Genomic DNA, 21,644 nt, shown 5'->3' on the forward strand with positions numbered 1-21,644 from the left:
GGTTGCGAGTTAATTCCTTAAAATTATAAATTTCTACGCAATAACATTATATTCTTACATTTGGTTAGAAAACTGAAATTCCTACGAAGTGTAAGCATTTAATAATCATAAGAATTTAATAATCATATGCCCTTCATAAGTTTTTTTTTTGATAAAACCCTTTGTAATACAAAGTCAAGTGTTAAATACAAATTTTCATGACTAGCCAAACAAACATTATACCATTCTTAGAAATTTAGCGAAGAAAGTAACTTTTCAAGTAAACAATCAATTAAATTTCAATGCCAAACAAACAACTATTAAGATTTAAAAAAAATTATCATACACACCTAAGTAAAACAGTAATAAAGATAGTCATACAATATTTGTATTTTTAGAAAGTTCTTTATTGAAAAGACCGAGAAACTCTCCAAAGGTAATTAATGGATATTTTGATAAAAAAAACAGTTTGTCATGAATTTTATTGTTGGTCAAAAATTAATAATGAGATGGTCAAATACAAGAAACCTAATCCCACTGGCAAAATTTCTCAAATCACGTATAATGACATTCATGGATTTTATTTATAATTAAATTATTTAAATTAAATAAAAAAAACTACCAACATTTATACATTATTCTCCTCTATATTTAGGCACATATATATCCATTACCAAAAATAGTAATATAAAGTAGGAGAGAAAATTGAGGTAAGGTATAAATGAAGGAAAAGGTGAAAAGCAATATTTTTTTTATTTCATAATTAGGATTGTGATATTCCTTTGAACATAAAATGATCAAAATAACCGTAAATAGTTAAATTTGATAGTTTATGATCATGAATGGAAATGCTCTAAACATACTTAGAGATAAAACTCAATTGTGCTTAGGTACCTATATTGGATGTTCTTATAATACTTGCATCAATAACAATGACTTTTTTACAATAAGAAAATTATATTAAATAATTACACAATAATTGATATTACTCTTTTGATCAAAATATTTGATCGACAACAAACACCCGAAACCCGATATCGTGTTCAAGACATGTGGAATTCCAAAATTTGCAATTTTAGAAAAACATATTGGATAAATTAAGTCTCCTTCAGATTGCATTCGATTACATTTTAAAATTGAATCAAAATTTAACAGGTATACATGTAATCCAAAAGCCAACTACACAAAAGTAGCCCTTTCAATCTTCAACAAAAGAAAGTTCTATTAATTTGAAACAAAAATTATGATTTAAAACAAAGTACATATAAAGTCTAAAGTCAATGTTGCCTCTAAGGCTCTAACCATAATACATTAATGAACACAAATTTCCATCATGTCAAACTAATGCAATAGAATTGGAGAAATATATTAAAATAAAACATTCCTAACAAAATACAGCCTGCTCAATTGATCAAGACAAAATCACCAAAACTCCCAAACAGGAGATGGAAAACACACAAAGCTCTACTCTAAACAGTAAAATCCTTCAATATACAAAAACTGCAACGACCGAAAATCATATTCCAGTGTATCATATTCCAGTGTTAGGGTTGTTTCCGGCAAGGATGAGAGATATTTCCAAACCTCGGCTGAACGCCTGGTTGAACATGAGCCTTGTTTGGAATGTTGACATAAAAGGAAACCAAGAGAAGAATGCAATAGGGATGAATACAAGCATGCCCATCCCAGCATCATAGAGACGTGCAAGAGATCGGATGGACTTCCACAGCCCCAACTTTTTGACATATGGTTTCCAAGCTATTGCAATCTGATAATTTTTGCAAGTTAATAACAGAAGCAAAAACGTATCTTTTCGTAAGATCTATTCATGTTGTTATTACTTTACGACCCGTTTGGTTGGGTACTAATCGATGATAATGAGAATGATTTGTAGTGTAAATTTTCATGAAATATATCATCTTATTCCTATGATAATGAAATTTTGATCCTATAAAAGCTTTTTGGTTCAAATTTTCCATTACAACCTAATACCACATTTTCATATGATAATGCATTGGAATGAATTTTGCGAAGAAAATGAAATAATTGGAGGAAAACAAGCATGACCATTTAACTTATCAAGAGACTTTCCTACTAAAATTACACTAATTTTCCATTGCCATTCCCATCATTAATTACCTACTACCAAACGGGCCGTAAAAAAGACATTAATTTTGTGGCAAGAAAAGGGTGGGAGGGGCAAATTGGAAAAGGAGATGATTAATGGCAATACTGCATAGAAAAGCAAGAAAACTCACTGAAAGAATCATCCAACCAGTTGGAATAAAGGCTAAGATACAAGCAAATATGTCTGCAACAGATAAATCAGTGAGTACAACGGCCACAGCTATACCAGCTAAGGCCATCAAGAATGTAAGCCCTTGAACAAAACGCAACAGCAACTGAAAGTTGACTGATGCCTTTTGGCTGAAAGTGAAAACCTGTAGCAGAGATTCAAAACAAATTCAGCAACATCAAACAGAGTTGAACAATATGAGGCTAATCACACTTCAAATCCACAAGCCAAACCTTGAAAAGAATGATAAGACCAGCCAGAACTGCCCATGAAAAGCCATAAATCTGCAAAAAAAGAAAAAAAATAAAAATAAAATAAAATAAAATTATATATTTATATCAACATAAGCTGATTCTGGCACCATGCTCTAGCTTGACAAAGCTGCAGAGAACATTCCAACAATACAAGGTCGGTTATATGAACCAAAATGAATAAAATGGGAAATGATGTCCAACAAAGATTACTTGGTCCTATCCTAATAATATTTATTAATAATTTACAATCCAGTAACCAACAAATTCTATCCAATGATCATCTACATATTGTCTCCTCCTCCATTCTTTCCTATCTAATAGAAGTATTCTAATAGTAATAATATATAATAATAATCTACAACTAACAAATTCAATTCCAATGATCATCTACAAATAACCTCCTCCTCCATTCGTTCCTATCTCTTGTCATGCAAAATGCATGAAAATAAAAAGTAGCAAGTGAAATCCCAAACTTCAATGACAAGTCGAGCAAATTCATAGCATGCAACACATATTTTAATCATTAATGATTAAAAATACGGAATGATATACACCTCAAAAACGCACAAATTTCAACAGACAAGGGAAGTCTTCTTTCCTTTGCCAAGGAAGACATTACTAATGTGCGAAGATCCAGGAGTTTTGTTAGTCACTGGTATCTCTCTTATACGAGATCAAAATATATTATCAACCAGCAAAATATTCAGAACACAGTCACAGATGGAAGAATTCACAAATAACGAGAAAGAGAATTTGAGGACAGGCTGAGTTCTTACCGCAAATGAAGTGTTTGACCCTTGTATTTGTAGTTTATAGACAATGCCGTATTGGAATATGACAAATCTTAGGCTTAATATTGTCTCAACTATCCTCCCTCCCAGGGTCCGAATATGCCCCTGTCAAAACGTTTTTTTAGCATCGACTAGAGAAGTTGATTTTTCAAAGACTCAAAATGGATTAAACACGTTTTCCTGGAGCAGGCAGTTTGACATGACACAGAAATGGGAGAAAAAATCAAGTCATAGAGGATTTAAGGGCAAGAGACATGATACTGAATCAACGAAGAAAGATTTTGGCAATGGTCCAGACTCCAGAGTCCAGATTTCATGATACAACAAATTATGTGTTAAACATAAATCAACATCGAGTTTTAATTAATCATCTTTCGTATCTTGAGCCAAGAAGTTTATGATATCACTAGACTGGAACAAATGTGTGCAAGCTAAATTTCCTATCAATCTGCAACAACAAAAGATAACTGATAATGGCGGTGCCAAAGAAGACAGAGACGTGAATATTCAGGAAGTTATATTTTCAAAACTAAATCCACATTCTTTGGAAGGCAACAGCCTCACAAATAGAATTTTAAGAGTATAAAATACCAATTCCTCTTCCCACCAAGCTTCCCAGCTTTCCTCTCCCTTCACTCCAATTCCACCTCTATAAAGAAGCCAGTTTGTCCAATCCCTGAAGTCCTCCACAGTCCTACAAAAGACAAATGGACGAACATGAATCAGAGTGACTTTATCAATACGGTCAATTACAAGTACATGAAGATATCAACAAAAGAAACATTATTTTAAGCCAAGAACACCCCAACTTACTTTTGCCACTCGAATCCAGATGGATTGAACAAATACGGAGCAAAAAGCCAGGAAAGGGCCATAAACCAACTGCTGATAGAGAGAAGAATGTAGCCTACCGCACCACCATCATTATAACCATATGCAAGAAATACTATCAACAAAAGCACAACCTCGAGCCTACAACAAAAATATGATACAACTATAAGACTTCTCTTCATGTCATTACATAAGCCACAGAAAATCGGGAAAGAAGACAGTTTACCCTTTAACAAAATGACTCCGAGAGTACAGCCTGTAGTTTTCACTAAACTTGATGTGGCGAACAACAAAACCCCTCCCAGTTGCTTGATACTGTTCAACAAATAATTGCAAAAAAATAAAATAAAGTGAATCTTTACATAATCACTATAAGCTAAGGTAGGAAGATGACATACCCTCGCACCACCATGGAGAATCGTCCGACCAAAATAATGTGTTCTCGTTCCCAACGAAAATGTGAAAAAGACGGTGCAAAGTTGAAACTGCATTGTGATAAAACTCACGATTGCCTGTGTTGTACAAAAAGTCCATCACTAAGATATAGAAATCCGAAACACAGTAGATCTACGAAAAGTAAAGGCAACTAGAGCTGATCTCGAGCAGCAACACAAAGAGAAGTATTTAGTGCTTTGCATCATATTTCAATGGCAAGCTGGTCAGACAAAAAATAAATTAAGCCATCATAAAGTCCTTAAACCAATCCAAGAAACATGCTTTTACTCACATTCAAAATGCATAAAAATGAACATACTAAGTAAGAAGTATCCGTTCCAAAAGAGGATGAAACTGATTCTGGTTAACACTTTATCAGGACCATCAAAGGAAAATTTGAATTTAGTGATTGATGTTGGGCTGCAGTTACAACAAAAATACCTTCACAGAAGCTTGGAAAGACTGTTCTTGCTTAGCATCATTTCACTTTTTTATAAATGGGTTGAATTAGATTGTTTTACGATCATTAGGGGAGTATGATCCAAAAAATTATTAGTGTAGCAGTATAATGCATACAACTATGCACAGTTGATTCACCCTTTTACATCCATTTCAATATCCAATATACCATTTTTCACAATAATAAATATTTACGAATTACGATCAAACAAAAATCAATAATAATATAGAAAAAGAACTACTTCGTTACTACAAATTCAGGTATGTAATTCAGAAACATCAACTATGAGTACATAACTATAACAAGTCAAAATTAGGTACTTCTCATCACCAACAGAATGCATAAAGCAAATCATTAGAGATCTTTGTCATCAATCATCCATCAGTTAGGAAAAGAACAATGGAAGTTACATGTATGGATTCAATAGACATAAGAATTCAGGCCAAATTCAAAACAACATACTCTGAAAAACCCTTGTTCAAGGATGAAACCCAGAATCATTGGGATAGCAGTAAAGACTCCAATCTGAATAAGAAACTGGGTATTTAGGGCTGCACCTAGTGCAGTATTTTGACTAATACGAGCACGATCTTGTATAGTCTCACCAACTCCTGACAATGCCTGTAAAAAAATTAAAGCATTCCAAAAGTCAAAGTGAGTGGTCAAAGCAACATAGTCACAGGAACATATACAAGAAAAAGAATAAAATTGGTTCAAAAAATACTTTCTTTTCAAAAACAAATATCATCCATGCATTCATACATCTTGTTGTATATCTAAAGTCTCTCATATCCTTTCTCACTCTTGCCACACGAAAATACTGCAAAATGTAATCTACGTCACCATATTGTAAATCATTTTATGCTTACTTGAACATCAATATAAGCCGAGATAATCAGGAAACCATCCACATTGACCATGAAAGTTGTTTTGGCAACCGTTTACACGACCACGTCTGTATCCCACAATTTGCACTATGCATCCAAGTCATCTCTAGCCCCCTTCTTCCTCTTGAAATCTTCCAGATTCCAATCTTCCACCTTTCATAATAAGGTTGTTTTCAGACGTCGTGCACGCTTAAACACACAAGATGATTTTTCTTCATCTGATTTTTAATATTTGCCACAGCCTTCCCCTTCTTTATGTCATCATTCCTAATTTTTCTTCCATTGTATGTTGACTCTAGCATCATATCATACCCATCTCAACTTCTTCTATTATCCTACTATGATACTATGATACTATTCAAAGGCCCAACATTTCCAACCCGTATAATAACATTGATCTAATGGTTATACGATAAAAATTTTCTTTTAACCTTAGAAGAACTTCTAAATCGCATAAAACGTCAATTACGCTTGAGCCAACCGCATTAAATGTGATGCATCATATCTTGATCTAATGGTTAATGCGATAAAAATTTTCTTTTAACCTTAGAGGATCTTTTAAATCATATAAAACGTCAATTACACATCTCGAATTGAGCCAACCACAATAAATACAAAATTGGTTTATATCTTTGTCTCTCTAAAATATTGACCCCAAATACTCGAATTATTCACTCAATTGCAGTTCCTTAGGCTCTTATCTTAACAGATCTCCACTAGGTGACTCGATACTAATGTGGCATTCTATATCATGGAGCAAAATTCACCTATTATGACATGTAATGTCTTTGAGAGCTGTCACAATGTTAAATCTCATGATATAACGGTGGATGAATATTCATGGTCAAAATGTCGTGTTGACCGTTACATAACCTATAACGTCCAATATTTCACTGTTATAAAGTTATTTGTAGAGAAAATATTATAGAAAGTTTTCTTCTAAAATCTCCCCAACTATAGAAGTTCTTTTAACATTTCCCTAACAAAATTTCATTAATAACCTATTATAGATCACAAATTTTTAGTTATTTTATTTTTATCGTTAAGCAAAATTATTATAAAATTTAATTAATTATCCACTAAAAGTACCTAATATAGTGCAATTATAATAATTATGGGCATATTATCGCATGGTAATAGTAGTTCAACAAAAAAATGCAATCAAGCCCATAACTCTCCTTATACGATTTTTTTTCCCCAAAATTCATGTAGTGTCGGTTGCTACTTGCTATTCATGTTACTACTTTGTTCCATAATCCATATGCTTCATCTTACATGATTCAGTCTAAATCCCTTTGAATCCAGGTGTGCTTGAGGCTAGTTTTTTATTCTCAACACTAATAAAATACCATAAGCAAACAACACACTATGACACTTCCTCCTGAAACAATCAAGGGTATTATATCGTTTAAGATAAACATAAATACAAAAAGAATCAAACCTTAAGCCTTATGTGAACCAAAATCTATAGAAAAATCCTTTGTGGCTCCTCCGCAAGTTCAAAATCCGAATATTTGTTTTCACTAGTTAGAAACAAGTTCAACTATGTCGATATACTTACAAGGTATTCCCCTTTGTCATAAACCACCAAATGAATTGCTTCCATCGTAAACCTTCCCACCATGAATCCAAATTGGTTCTCTGAGATGATACTTAATCTTCTCAAGCAATATTCTAACAATCTTTCCAACAACTTCATGACGTAATTCACTAAATTTTATCCCTTGATAGTTAGACTCAAAGTATTCCGAAACACAAAATGGACCAACCAATCTGCAATCTAGGACTTTCAACCCAGAATGCGTGATGAACATGAGTGGCAAATCGGTTCGTCAAGTCATACTAACTATGAAAGTGGACAAATAAATTTCCTTTCTAAAAATCATGTGCTCCCTTTCCATTTCTTTTTTACTTTTCATCACTAATTTAAATGAAAAAGCTAATCTCTTCTCCTTTTAAGGTTCTTAACCCCACTCCTTTTATTCCTCACTACTTTTTACTTGCCAGTTGCTGCTTCTTTCTTTTTTATTTGAAGGTCTCACACTTTAATCTACAACTATCTGTAATAAAAACAATAATATTTTATTTATATTTCATTTTTTCTCTTTTAATTCTTTGGAGATTTTATAGAATATATAAAAAATAGCTAATTGTAATACTGTTCCGAACTCTTGTTCCCATGTTCCGTATCGTTTTGAGTATCCGGCAATAATGGCCATTATGATCTTTGCATCTTCTCAGTTAGCTCTTTTTAAAAATCACAAGGAGAAAGCAGCATAAAGTCATTGTGGGTTCAATCAAATTCAAGGTTTAACTGGAAACAAAATTCTTGTCCTAGCAAGGCTAGGATTACATAAATTCCAATTCTAAAACCCCTTCCTTACCATCACATATGCTTCCCTAGAAAAATATTGGGGTAATAATAAATATTTATGCTATTGTTCAAACGCATCAATACGCATGATCAACTATCTAGAATACTGCTACGATTATCAAGAGTATAAAGTAAAAACAATGGTAAGTCACAGATTCAAGTTCATTGCGTCAAGCACCAAATGCCATAATAAAGAGCACAGAACAGATAGAGCTTCCTCAGTAAACAAAACTTCAGCAGACAAGCTCAGTTCATCTTATGTTTAGATAAGCAAGCCCTGGTAAATACGAATGCAGGCACATTATGTAGAATTTCTGAAAGAGCACACAACCTACCAGATATGTCTTCCCATACAGGAAAATATACACAGTCAGCACCGTCAACTGCACAGATATAAAGAATGAGACAATTTAGTAATAACACATGCTGCATAACATGGAATGGCAGCAGAAGATCAAGTAGGAATGATAAAGGTTGTGCAATTTTAAATACTAGAGAATCAAGGGATTCATGCAAAATGAGTATAGAGTTAAATGAATTAAGCATAATCCTATAGGTTTCTAGATGCCGTGATATTTGCAGTTTACTATGCAGATGGAAATAATTGAAGCGGTCATCTGACATGCACAGAAGCGTATACATCGACCTTGACTTAGCTTTATCAAGAAACACGATTTAAACAACATTCTCCCTCCAACAAAAACTTCTTGGTTTGAGTGGAACTTGTGTCTAGAAGAAAACACAAACAGAAGCACACAATTATGAGATTGAAGAGGTGGATGATAGGCGCACATGAGAGATTATTAGTATGATTAGCAGGGGTTACTTAGTGAGAGGAATAATAATGCCCAAATGATGAGGAACAGCATACAGAAAATAGATATAGTAGAATTAGAAATTTATTAGGAAACACTTAAAAAAGGGAAATGCAAAGTATTTTATACTTTCAGGAGAATCAGTTTAAGTTGAAAAATTAGCAACTGCAAAGATGAGTCACAATTGGCAATCAGCAAAACAAATCTAAATAAGGATAAGTTTAGTCGATAAAATCAGTCTTCAATAAAAATAATTTCAGTTCAATAAATATTAGGTGAAAGGAACGGGGCCTAAATATCCAAACAATTCAACAAGCCCTATCTATCAGTATATTGATTTCCCGGTCAAAATTACTTGCACAATCTCAAACAGATTAATTTCATAGAGATATATTTCCATGCCTAAATTACTTTAGACACTTCAAAAATCAATCAAATAACCAAAAAAAACAGTAACAGATGAGGCACAATCTGTGTCACATGCTTCGCTAATCTCAGTTTTGGGCTAATTTTACCCATTTTGAGCGAATCGCAAATTTAAAAAGTAAATTAGTTGACAACTTATGTTACACTTGCTCGGATAAAAAAGATTAAACATACCATTGTACAAAAGTAATATCCAACAGTTGTGAAATAAAATGACATCATTCTGAAGAAATCAAAAAGCTGCCCAAGCCGGTAAACATCTCTACTAAGAACTTGTTCACCGTTCCCACCTGCAACTTTTCCTTCAAATAAAGCAATCTGGTTGAGCCCAACATCCCGTCCTTTACCAACCTGCAAACTAGAATCAGACATGCTCCACAAGTACAATAGCGATGCCTTAATCCCAACTATATACTCCACAAGCAATGGATTTGAATTTTAACTGCACCTGAATGTACTCATGATGCGTGACGTTCCCCTGCCTCAACGTTGAGTTGAATCCTGCATACAAAATTCAGAAACAAACATAATATCCTTGGATCACAAATATTGTTCACATGATTTAGTCTTTTAGACTCGGTTATCATTGTTTCAACAAAACCTATTTGTTTCTCTAAAGATGATTACCAGTCAAGTATCATATTCCTTAATGAAGAAGGTTGGAAGGTTGAGTTTACTTATGAGGAAAAAGGAAAATTCTCGCAAAAATTACTCAGATAATATCAATACAGCCAACAGAAGTAATAGTAAAGACTAAAATACAAGATAATCAAGTGTGTAGTAGGTACTCTTGTCAGAAGAGCATACCTGAAAAAATATCTTCACTAATGTTTATAACACGAGAGGCCTTGCTTATACCACCACGTGTTATATGAAAAACTCGATCAAAAACATCGGGATGTCCATAATGCATGCGGACCCTGAATACATTGGCAACCAGTGACATCACACCGATATATTAAAATTAAAAAAAGATTTAGCAACCGCACGGTAAAAACCTTTACAAAAAGAACTTACTTCAGTGGATTGGCAAGAACACGCTGTCCAAGAGTTACAAAACTAGATTCTTGATTGGACATGAATGAAGCCAAAGAAGAAACACTGCATAAACATGGAAAAAATTAGTTGTGCATGAAGCATTGTATATTTAGAGAACTGAAAACATGGACAAAACTATTTCATTTGATCTTTCAGAAATAGATGAAACAGAGACCTGCGTACATAATATTGACATAAATGTGAGCACGTGTGTATGAAAGACGGTACCTTCCAGTAAATACATGTTCTCTAACGCCAAGAATTGTTGGGGGACGAATCCCATGATCATGATTGAATTCTTCAAGTAGATTTCTCATCTTTAAAGCCTCTTCAAAATAATTATCCTAAACAACAGCCATTCGAAAAATTAAATTCCTTTATGGAAAAAAAAAAATCAATCATTCACTGGAAAGGTATTAAAACACACTTAGGCAGGAAACCCAAATCACAACTAAACGTGCTCTAAACAATTGACTGGCAGGCAGCAGCAATCCTTGTCAATGCAGCAGTGACCAATATGAGAATTCATGAATGGGTACAAAACGCTTCCATTAAAATGAAGCCAAAATCATAATAGATTCCACATTTTTTTTTATATTTATAATTCTCTCCCTCTCATCCTTCCTTCCCTTTCTATTTCTGACAACTATAATCATGTTTGCTACTAAGGGTCAATCCTCCTTACTAGTGTTATCACTAATATCCAGTTTAGTTCTCCTTAAAAAAAGTAATCAATCAGTAAACATTAGTTTTAATAAGTAAAAATCAGTTTTGATAAGCAAAAATCAGCTACAATTACGAACAGTAAATCAGTTACAATAAAAAAAAATCAGTTACAATAAAAAAAAATCAGTTACAATTAGTACAACTCAGTTACAATTTATAACTAATAATCAGTTACATAACTAAAAGTCAGTTATAATCCGAAAAAGTCAGTTTTAATTGGTCAAAATCAATTTCGATCAACAAAAATCAGTTAAAATCATTAAAAATCAGTTTCAACATCAATTAAAATCAAAAACCAGTTTAAATAAGAAAAAATACGTTGAATCAATTAATTGAACTAAACAGGGCCCAACAAGGGTAAGATTGGTACCCCCCCAGCACACCTTACCCTGGGTGGTAGCCACTTTACGACATTAGGGGTAATGTTCTTGTGTATTTGTAATTGATCAAATATTTAAGGAAGTAGGTGTCGTATTTCCTTCAGGATGTCTCTTAGCTGACTCCTAGAATAGCATATTGGTATTTAGAGGCATAAAATGCAAGCTTTATTATACTAAACTAGAAAAAAAAGCTATTCCCAAATCCCAAGGGATCTATATGAAAAATTGGTGCAGAAAAATCGAATGAAAATAACATCACACAAGAAATACACGAGACTGAAGAACATTGGTCAAATACAAGTCATTAGTGGGACACATAAAGGGTAGAAAGTACAAGCATACAAGTCAAAACATCAGAAGGCAGCATTACAATATTGATAGAAAAAACTGTAGAGATATAAACCTGATTCATGTCAATAGTCTGCACTGCTTGCCCACGAGTAAATATAACAGCATGGTTTTGATTCTCAGGCTTTCCTTCACCAAGCTTTGGATTACCCGGCAACTTGACAGAGTAGATTTCCTGGATGAAAGGATTAGCACACAAACAAGTAATCAATACAGAAGTTATCCAAACCAAAAGAAAAAACAATGTCCGACATTTATAAATCAAAATGCACAGGTTTCAAAAGTAACCTGTTTTGCATGAATGATGTAGCAGAGAACAAAATGAAATAATAATTGAGCAGCATACGATATAGTAACAACTGATTGCAGTAAGCCTTAGTCAAAAATAAAAAAAGAAACCAAAGATGTGTACTCACTTATTGATAAGTAAACCACAGATGGGCACCCAACACAAGATTCTACTTATTAACATAATAGTAAGCTATCTAAATATAAAACTCAGCAAACTAGAAACAAACTTCTTTAGCACAGCTATAAGAGTGATGCAAATTGTTTGAAAGCACTAAATAAACTTTAAAAGAAGTTCCTTAGATAATCCGACATAAGGGTTTATTGATACGAGATGTATGAAAATAAGCTATGTTATGCACACATTGGTTCTTAAATCAAACTCCACTATTTTGTAAAAAAAAAAAAAAAATTGGTCCACATTAGAGCAAAAGTATCATACAAATGCTAGTGTCAAGGATCCAACACGGCCACCTCAGGTCTAGTTACAAAGAAAATAAGAACTCGAAACAAGGACAATTTCAAGTTTCAGTTGTTTCAAATGCAGCAAACTCAGTCAGAAATGTTTTACTAAATAAACTTCATTAAACCCTTAACACATCAAGTGTGGTAGAATAAAAGTTCCTCCCCTCTAAAACAACACAATTGGCTTTGTCCAGGCTGGCTATGAACAAGACTTTTGAAAGAAATTATATGAAACTTTTATGTTACTTTCAATTATTTCCTCTGAAGAAACATAACCTCCCTTCCAAAGAAAAAAACAGAGAGAATTACATTACTCATGTCATATGGTGATGGGCTTTGAAGCCATGTGAGCAAGGGGATGAAGAAGGAGAAACTAATGTTAGTGATGTGTCAAAAGAAATTAATTATCAGGGGCAGAACATAAAAGGGGGGAGGGGGCATAGTGCAAAATCTCAAATGCAGTCGCAATTTATATAACAAACGCAAAATCAATTTTGCAGTCACCTCGGTGGTTCCACAGTTATTGTGGCCTATAAAATGGTCGTCAAAACCTAAAAATCACTTACAATACGGTTGCGATGATACTGATAATTTGCACAATGGTTGAAAATAGTGAGATCAATTGTGAATAAAGTAGGTATGTGGTCGGGTCAAAAGAGTGCCACAAAAAATAATTTTAGAAGCAAGACAATCCAAAAATATGTATATATATGAAATTTGGGGGATAGAAAAAGAGCACTTGACTAAGAATACTTGTCAATGATTTCAGCATTGTACACAAGATGAAGTAAATGCATTAGGACTTATCTGCCTAATTTAATCCACTGAAGAATACGGGAATTGAGGTGGAGCATCATGTCATTTGTCAGCATGAGGGAGACATGGCAGACATCGCCCTCACAATTCACAAACTCATGAGAAATTACTGAAAGCATTTGACCATTAACCCACTTTCCATCACCATAAGACCACCTGCTACCTTTCCTTTGCCAACAACGATGAAGTTAAAAATTCAAATATGTTGATCCATCAAATGCCAAGAAATCAGGATATGAAGAGGAAAACGCACATCAAACAATCACATTGATCATGGACATTGCACTAGATCACTCAATTTAAAGGGAAAAAAATGTCATTTACCCCAGGATCCATAGAGATAAATGAAAACATTGAAACAATCTAGCATGCAACATTGAAATGGTAACACAAGAAATTAATGAAAGATTTACCTTATCCAGTCCATTGATGTCACCCTTCACAAGTTTAGAGTAGTACTCAGTCTGCACTTTCCCATCCTTCATAGTTTCCACAACATCAATAAAAGCAACTCGAAGAGCTTCATTTCTAGAAATACAAGCAAACAAAAGTTTTCAGTTTGTAACAGATCACTTTAAAAATGCATAAGTGTGATATACTGGACTAAAAACTATTCATCAGATAAAACTATTAACTACCTTTGCATGAGTAAAGATATATCTGCAGCCTCAGGTTTCCCCTCTTCTTTCTGTTTTCCATATATTTGGCATGTAACTACATATGTGAACTTCAAATCTGCCTGAGCACGGGAATCTGGTGATAGCTCAAAGCCCTGGACATCTAGGGCATCAGGGCCGGAAATGGGAGCCTCCAGATCTGCTTTCAAATGTCAGAAAACTGGACATGACATGAAAACATAAACATAGCAGTGTTTACAGTCACATACCCCCACAGGCAATTCTCTCTAAGTAGGTCTGAAGCATGAGGGCTTTTCGATAGTACATCATTCCACGAACTGCAAATTCACAATTAGTCAGACAGTAAACTTGTGTACAAGAGAGCAATATTGATCAAGCAAAGCAGCAATTAAACAAATTGTGGTTGCTGATATCAGCACTCTTAAATGTAATCACAAGAACAAAAATTGTGCATGAAAACACAAAAAACAGTCATGTGGAAAACAGATAAGTTTGTAATAATCAAGCACTTGCAAAGTCGCAGTGTTGATGCCTCAAACCGTTCATCAGAATAGACATCCAGGGCAATCCAACCAAGAAATCAGAAATGTATACATTAACTTCTGCAGAAAAGGTAGGCATACCAGTTCTAGCTAATGTTTGTCCACGGTAGGATGCCCAAAACCGAAGCTCCTCAACATCATTGGGATCACTAAAAAGGTCAGTTTCCTGTGCATTCTCATGACGCCCAATGCGAGCCAGAAAATTCCTCCATTCATCTAGGCAGTACAATACATCAGTTTACAGTAGTATGTGGTAAGGTGGACTACTACAACAGACCTAATGGAAGTTCCATAGAAAAACATATAGATCAGAAAGCAATTCATTGTGCAGAACAAAACTCTACCTGGATATATTTTCTGGAGGTAAAATAAAATAGATATGCCATCCTCATTTTTCTTGCGCAATTCATCCATACTATACAATACTGTTTCTGAATAGTAAGGAGTGAATACGCTGCAGAAAATATATTTAAGACTTTCAGTTCCTCGGCTTCAGCAAAAAAGACGTCCCATAAACTATAAATGGAAAACAAAAGCATCCATGTCACCTGAAAGACATCATCTCACGCACAGACTTAGCTAGAGGCATGTCCATGAAAAGAGAATTCGTAAAGAATTGAAGCCTTCTCCGTGCCTCAAGATTCTTTGGTATGCTTGATGCAGAATCCTTGATTGTTATAAGTGAATACAATCTTTTAATTTGGGCCTTCTGCAAATTTCATTTTACAATTCTCGATTAAAAAAACCTTGTTATCAAAAATAAATATGAGATGCAGTTGAAGGGAATTTTGGTTATACCAGTTCAGGGTTTTCAGGCCACTTCAACTTTGAAAAAAGACTACCTTCTGCCCTTGCTTTTTTCAGCAAATTCCAGGTCTGCATATGCCCCCTGTACATACAAATATAATTGGCTATTTACCAGACAGTAACTGCCTAATCTCCCCCCGATAAACGAGACAAGGCAATAGAAGTAGCATAAAGAAAAAGGTCGGACTTAGAAACTACCTCATGTTCACAGCAAGAACGTCATAACGTATGACATCATAGAGATCCTGAATAGCTTTAACAGCACTCCTCTCTGCTTTGTCACGAGCTGCCTTATCACGAGCCTTCTCGAGATCTGTCCCAGAACCTTTCTGTTTCACAGAACGCATATAAAAAAAATTTAAAAAAAAATAAATAAATAAAATAAAAAAAAAACTTCAAAATTTGGTATTCAAAGTCAGAATGACATTAACATTGAAAAAAAATTGCTAGTGCATCAACAGCAACTACTTGACCCTAAGTTACAAACTCATATCACACAAAAGAATTAAAAAACCAAATAACCCAAAATACAACCTGAAAACTAGCAGCTAGGCATCAAGACAACTTAAGGACATATTCAGATATAATGACCAACATAATAGGAAACTGGAGATCATCAAAGCCCAGTGTTGTAGGGAACTCAGGTACCAGTTCTTGCATTACGAACATACATAACAGAGAGCAACCTACTGTTGAACATTATGAAAAGTTTGAGTAACTAGTATACTCTCATAACACTAAGACATAGTTGAAAGCTCATGTGGACAGGTTAAAAGAAACAGCAGCAGCAGCAGTAGCACACAAGAAATAATTCTGCAATGGAGCATTACAAATTTCACAATACCAGAGGCCTAAGTTATAGAAGCAACTCATTTTCCTGGGCTTCCAACCACAGTAGTACAGCAACAACAACAATGCCATAACCTTAATCCCAAAAGGTTGGGGCCGGCTACATGGACCAATACATTAGTTTCACTGGTCGTCCACACGAATTCTTCTTCATTTTTCCGATTTTCTATCATCTCAATTTGAAGTCTAGATCCTACGTATCCTTTTCCACTCATGTCCTCCAAGTCATCTTCGATCTTTCTCACCCTCTTTTTAGGTCTCCCGAACTCTAAATTTCTATCTTTCTTACGGATTCGCTAATAACCCGCCTTTGCACATGCCCAAACCATCCTAAATGATTATCTTTTATATTTTCCTCAATATTTGCAAATCCTAAATCATTTCTTATATCTTCGTTTTGAATTCTATCCCTCAAGGTATGCCCATGCCCACTCATCCATCGAAACACTCGCATTCACGCTACTCTCATATTTCTACTATGATCATTTCTATAAGCCCGACATTCTAATCCATATAATAGTGTTGCTCTAATCATCGTTCGATAAAACTTGCCCTTTAACTTTAAGGGCACACCTCGATCACATAATATTTCAGTAGCCGATTTGCATTTTTGCTACCCACACCTAAATCTAATGAAATTTCAGCATCCACAACACAAAAGTTTCCTAAAGGGAAGAGCACAATCTCTCTTACTCGTAACTCAAAAACCAAAAGGCAAGGGGGGAAATATAAATTAAACATTATGCAGCTCGTGATTTACTTCAAAAGATACACATACCAGTATTCCCATCAGCACGAAGACTTTCTGAATAACCTGACCCATCTTACTCAGATCAAAATCAAGGTGAATGGACTTCTTTGCTATACATTCATCAATATCTTCATAAACTCTCTCCACCCTGCAGAAGGTTTAAAGAGAAAAACTCATCATCTTGGATTTGATGAGCAAAAAGGTTAGACTTTGCAATGACTTCATATTAATCCGCAGAAAAACCTTCTATATTCACTTACCATTTCCTTCCATCCTCCTCCAAGATTTCCATCAAAATAAGCTTTATTAAGTGATAGGACTCCACAACAGCATACTTCATATATTCATCTCTGGAGATTCTTTCCCAAAGCTCCTCTTGGGAATCTCTACTTTCTTTTGCAATATCTTGCGCTAGAAATATCTATAAATATAAGATACACAGCCAAAATAAAATAATACATTAATATAATTAACAGCACAAAGCTTAGAAACTAAAGGTATAAAAGAACAGTAGAAACCTTGCTGGCAAGAAGGAAGAGAGGCCACTGAATCAAGGGCAGATTGCCACTATTTTTAGGCATGAGAAGCAACTCCATTTCCCTAAAGAAAATACCAAAATGCTCTTCATCAGAAAAAATGGGGAAATATGCGCCAATTGACCATAAATCATGAAATAAAAGTTGACTATGTTAAGAATGATAGTAATGTAGAACAAACATATAGCCGAAGATACGCACAAGTCTGATATGTAATCTTCCTCTCGCAGATTCCTTACAATTTCATTCCAGAAGGGTGAAAAATTAGCAGCATCATCCTTGCATGTTTCAATAACCTTGATCAAACAAACAAAAAGGTAAGACTCTGGTGACTAAGGAATTCCAATTTTATAAAAAGTCCACGTTAACATACAAGAATATAAAAATAAATTATATTCTATTGAATTTTACAAAATAATATATTTATAATTAGTATTTATAATTAGTAGTGTTTTGGCTCGGGTAAAATCCTTAAAAGCACTAAACACACCGAAGAGCTCGCCAATCAAAATTTGTGTGAGAAAGAAAAGGGTCTCTACTTTTTCATAATGTCACATAAGTCCCACAATCGTAAGATTTTAATTCAGATATAATCATCTAAATGCCTAACCAAACATTGATAAAATGGCAAACATTGCAAAAATACTAATAATGGTGGCATCACCCAACTTCACAAATTGCTAAGAGATTCAAACAAAATAAAACGAGAAACATTAAAGACAATGGATTGCAAAACTAACCTGACCAACCTCATACTCTGGAACCCTGGATTAAAATAATAAAGTTAAAAAAATCTTCAAAAGCTAGAAATGGATAGGCAGCTAAAAGAATGCATGAGGAATCATCATGATTTTAGAGTGTACAACTTGATAGAAGAGCGGGAAGCAAGAGTAAAAATTGAAAATAGGAAAACCTTTTGAAAGGTTGTATATATAGTTTCTCCATAAATGCTCGTGGAAATTGCTCAAACAGATGGTGAAGAGCATCCAATGATCGAATCTGAAGAAAAAGACAATGCAACTTGTGAACTGATACCCACAATTTCAATAGTAAAACGATAGTCAGGAATATTAAACCATCACATTAATGCCATGGAAGAAGCGACAACTCACTTCCCCAAGCCGATCTCTTGCCCCTAGCAAAAATCCCCAGATGGCAGATATTATGGTATAGAACACATGGATGTCCAACAGATATATCTAGAACAAATAAAAAATGGGAAAAAAGTTAGAAGTAAATTGGACGGTCCAATCAGTTTCAAAAATTCAAAGAGTGCACAGATTAATTAAACAGACAAATTCAAAGAAAAACAAATATGTAAAAAACTAAAAATCCAGAAAATCTGCAGTATGGAAACTTGGCTCTACCCTTTAACATTCCTCAGGTCTAAGGAAATTGGAGGAATAGACTAGCTTCTTCTTATAATACAACAAAGTGTTGCTCTAACTTGCAATAACTTTAAGTTTTTTAAAATATCAGCCTGTTACACACGAGGCTCAATGTCAATCATTCTTTTTTTATTTCAAATTGAATCCTAGAAAATCCAACCACCAGACCGTTTATCACCACCATAGCTAAATCACAACGTTCTATGATGATTGATACAACTAATGATCTCTAATGATTACAGTAAGACCATAAAAACACAAGAAATCACAGCCACACTTACGGCCTTGTCCCACAAATTTACACCATCACCGCCGAATATTATTTCCTTGTATTCTCTGTCATGAAAAATAAAAGCTAACACTATTCAATTCAAATCCTTATTTCTTGAGCTCAATATTCGGTAGACAACCGACCCAGTCTATCATGAAGGTGAAACAAAAAGTGCGCAGTAAAATTCAAGAAAACGTCACTATTTTGTATACCAATAATCAAATCATTAAATATTAGAAGATTGGAGTTCGAAAAGTGATTTCACTATAAATCAAAGTCTTAATAAGAAAACATAAAAACTGGCCTACTAAAAACGAGCATTTTCCATATTCAAAATCTAACACTTTTACAGCAACTGCTACATAAGACAAGCATGTAAAAGTTTTCCAAAACATTTCAATCTATCACCAGATCACTAAAAAGTGTACACTACTCACTTATTATGAATTATTATAAACTGAATTGGAGAGAGAGAGAGAGAGAGTCATAAAAAAAGAAGGTATCACAGAATTTATATTATTTTTGCAATACAGGAAATAATTTATTAATAAATCAAGACAAACAACAACGTCACGTGAATTAAAACTTAAAAAGTAATGCTACAAAACTCAAGCATCCACAAACAAAAACAAAGAAAAAATCTACTTTCACTTGATAAAAAGCAAAAACATAAGCAGCACTCTAAGACAAACAAGAAATGCCAAATGTCAGTCCAAGACTCTCCGTCACAGAGACCAACATGCATATGCCAAATAGAATAACACATACACACTAACATTGACTTAACCTTTTGTCTTTACTGGTTCATGCAAAGAGCATTGACAACAAATCAACAAAACAAATAGGACAATAAGCAAGAAGCAGGCGAGGGGAAGGTGGGGAATAGTGATGCCAACTCACACAGAATACAGGCGCCCACAAGCTAAGAACCGTCAGAGCATTATGATTGTCTGCAAAAGCAAACATAAAACTTTAAAATAGACTTTTAACAGTAACAAATATCATCTTGTAATATAAGAAATTGCGTATACATATCCTTGTTACGAGAAAAAGGTTTCTTGAATCCCTACATACACAAGAAATAAGAAAGTAACAGTTCATCTTGCAACAAAAAAAACTCCCTGGAACAGATATTTTCCCTTTCACAAACGAACTCCAAGATATCTTAATCAATTTGATCTTTATAGAAAGGCCAAAAGAAACTAGTAGTGAGAAAAGATCTTAAAAATCGTGTCAAGGATGAACAACAGATTATTCTTTTTCAGGACGAAGAGACCAAGGAGCGATGGAAGGATTGATTTTATGAGTTGTTCAATAGAAATGAAGGGGGTGACATGAGACATATTGATGATCTGGAGGGAATTTATGAGATGAATACACAAAGTAAAGGTTGAAGACACTTTTGTGAAAATGAAGCAAAAGAAGTTGGAAAGATTCCAATGCTCTAAACATCCACATTTTTTTATATTTGTTCATTTTCAGCTAAATATTAATATTTTTAGTTGATTGCCCTTTTTTATAATGTTAATTGAGGGCAGAATGTGGCACTTGTTTTAGTTTGTGTCAAGGCAGAACAAGGCACAGAGTAGGGGCTGGAGAAATTAGCAACTTCTTTTGAATTTCTTGTTAATACAACTGATGTGGGACAAGACTCAAATTCATTACATTCGACCCCCATAAGGCACAACGCCCCTGCTAGTCATGACCACATTAGTCACGGCCACAATGATCACGGTTGTCTTAAACCGACCTACCCCTCTGTGGACCACTACTCCATAGGCCACCACTCCGAGTCTGCTCAAATATCATTGTCATAGAACAAACGGGAATGTTCATCCCAAAATAACAGTCCAAATGGGGAGAGTGCCCATTTGATATATAAGTACCTCATTAGTTGCACATGCAACTGATGTGCGGGACAAGTTCCATACCTTGCAATCGCCTACAATCCATTATATTTCTAGTGTTAAGAATTACACATTATCTCTAAGCAATCTTGAGTTAAAGCCCAAGCACTATGTGTGTATCAAGTTTCCATACCTATCTGTATTGTTCGTGAAGGTTGTTGGTTTTCAAGGGATATTCTTGGTGATTTTTCAAGTTTTCGGGTGAAGGTACTTCATCAAAGGTCTTATGGTTCAAAGCGTTAGTGTTCATCTCTGTATTATATATACTTTGTCATTGTATTTTGTCTCTATCCCCAACAGAAATAATGTAATTCTATCATAGTGAAAAAACAAGGTTGCATCGCAT

The 21,644-nt window shown here is 34.3% G+C and overlaps 1 protein-coding gene across 2 annotated transcripts in view; it reads right to left on the reverse strand.

The window, feature by feature from the left end:
• Positions 1–1,324: 1,324 nt before the first annotated feature.
• LOC130817396 (callose synthase 9) overlaps positions 1,325–21,644 on the reverse strand; it is a 43,342-nt gene continuing 23,022 nt past the window's right edge. For both annotated transcript variants that reach the window (XM_057683074.1, XM_057683073.1), the window contains exons 21-52: positions 20,292–20,341; positions 18,845–18,931; positions 18,646–18,731; positions 18,473–18,497; positions 17,934–18,028; positions 17,715–17,796; positions 17,457–17,617; positions 17,224–17,344; positions 15,795–15,925; positions 15,588–15,678; positions 15,338–15,498; positions 15,134–15,243; positions 14,871–15,005; positions 14,496–14,564; positions 14,248–14,425; positions 14,023–14,137; positions 12,096–12,215; positions 10,815–10,930; positions 10,566–10,649; positions 10,356–10,468; positions 9,997–10,049; positions 9,723–9,899; positions 8,643–8,690; positions 5,509–5,667; positions 4,550–4,663; positions 4,378–4,466; positions 4,134–4,292; positions 3,912–4,014; positions 3,306–3,425; positions 2,509–2,559; positions 2,238–2,420; positions 1,325–1,747 (exon numbers count right to left, since the gene is read on the reverse strand). In XM_057683074.1, coding sequence (XP_057539057.1) covers positions 1,511–1,747; positions 2,238–2,420; positions 2,509–2,559; positions 3,306–3,425; positions 3,912–4,014; positions 4,134–4,292; positions 4,378–4,466; positions 4,550–4,663; positions 5,509–5,667; positions 8,643–8,690; positions 9,723–9,899; positions 9,997–10,049; positions 10,356–10,468; positions 10,566–10,649; positions 10,815–10,930; positions 12,096–12,215; positions 14,023–14,137; positions 14,248–14,425; positions 14,496–14,564; positions 14,871–15,005; positions 15,134–15,243; positions 15,338–15,498; positions 15,588–15,678; positions 15,795–15,925; positions 17,224–17,344; positions 17,457–17,617; positions 17,715–17,796; positions 17,934–18,028; positions 18,473–18,497; positions 18,646–18,731; positions 18,845–18,931; positions 20,292–20,341 — 3,623 coding nt within the window. In that variant the 3' untranslated portion in view covers positions 1,325–1,510. The remainder of the gene's footprint in view (positions 1,748–2,237; positions 2,421–2,508; positions 2,560–3,305; positions 3,426–3,911; positions 4,015–4,133; positions 4,293–4,377; positions 4,467–4,549; positions 4,664–5,508; positions 5,668–8,642; positions 8,691–9,722; positions 9,900–9,996; positions 10,050–10,355; positions 10,469–10,565; positions 10,650–10,814; positions 10,931–12,095; positions 12,216–14,022; positions 14,138–14,247; positions 14,426–14,495; positions 14,565–14,870; positions 15,006–15,133; positions 15,244–15,337; positions 15,499–15,587; positions 15,679–15,794; positions 15,926–17,223; positions 17,345–17,456; positions 17,618–17,714; positions 17,797–17,933; positions 18,029–18,472; positions 18,498–18,645; positions 18,732–18,844; positions 18,932–20,291; positions 20,342–21,644) is intronic.

This window comes from Amaranthus tricolor, chromosome 7, assembly GCF_026212465.1.
Source record: "Amaranthus tricolor cultivar Red isolate AtriRed21 chromosome 7, ASM2621246v1, whole genome shotgun sequence".
In the NCBI taxonomy this organism is placed as follows: domain Eukaryota; kingdom Viridiplantae; phylum Streptophyta; class Magnoliopsida; order Caryophyllales; family Amaranthaceae; genus Amaranthus; species Amaranthus tricolor.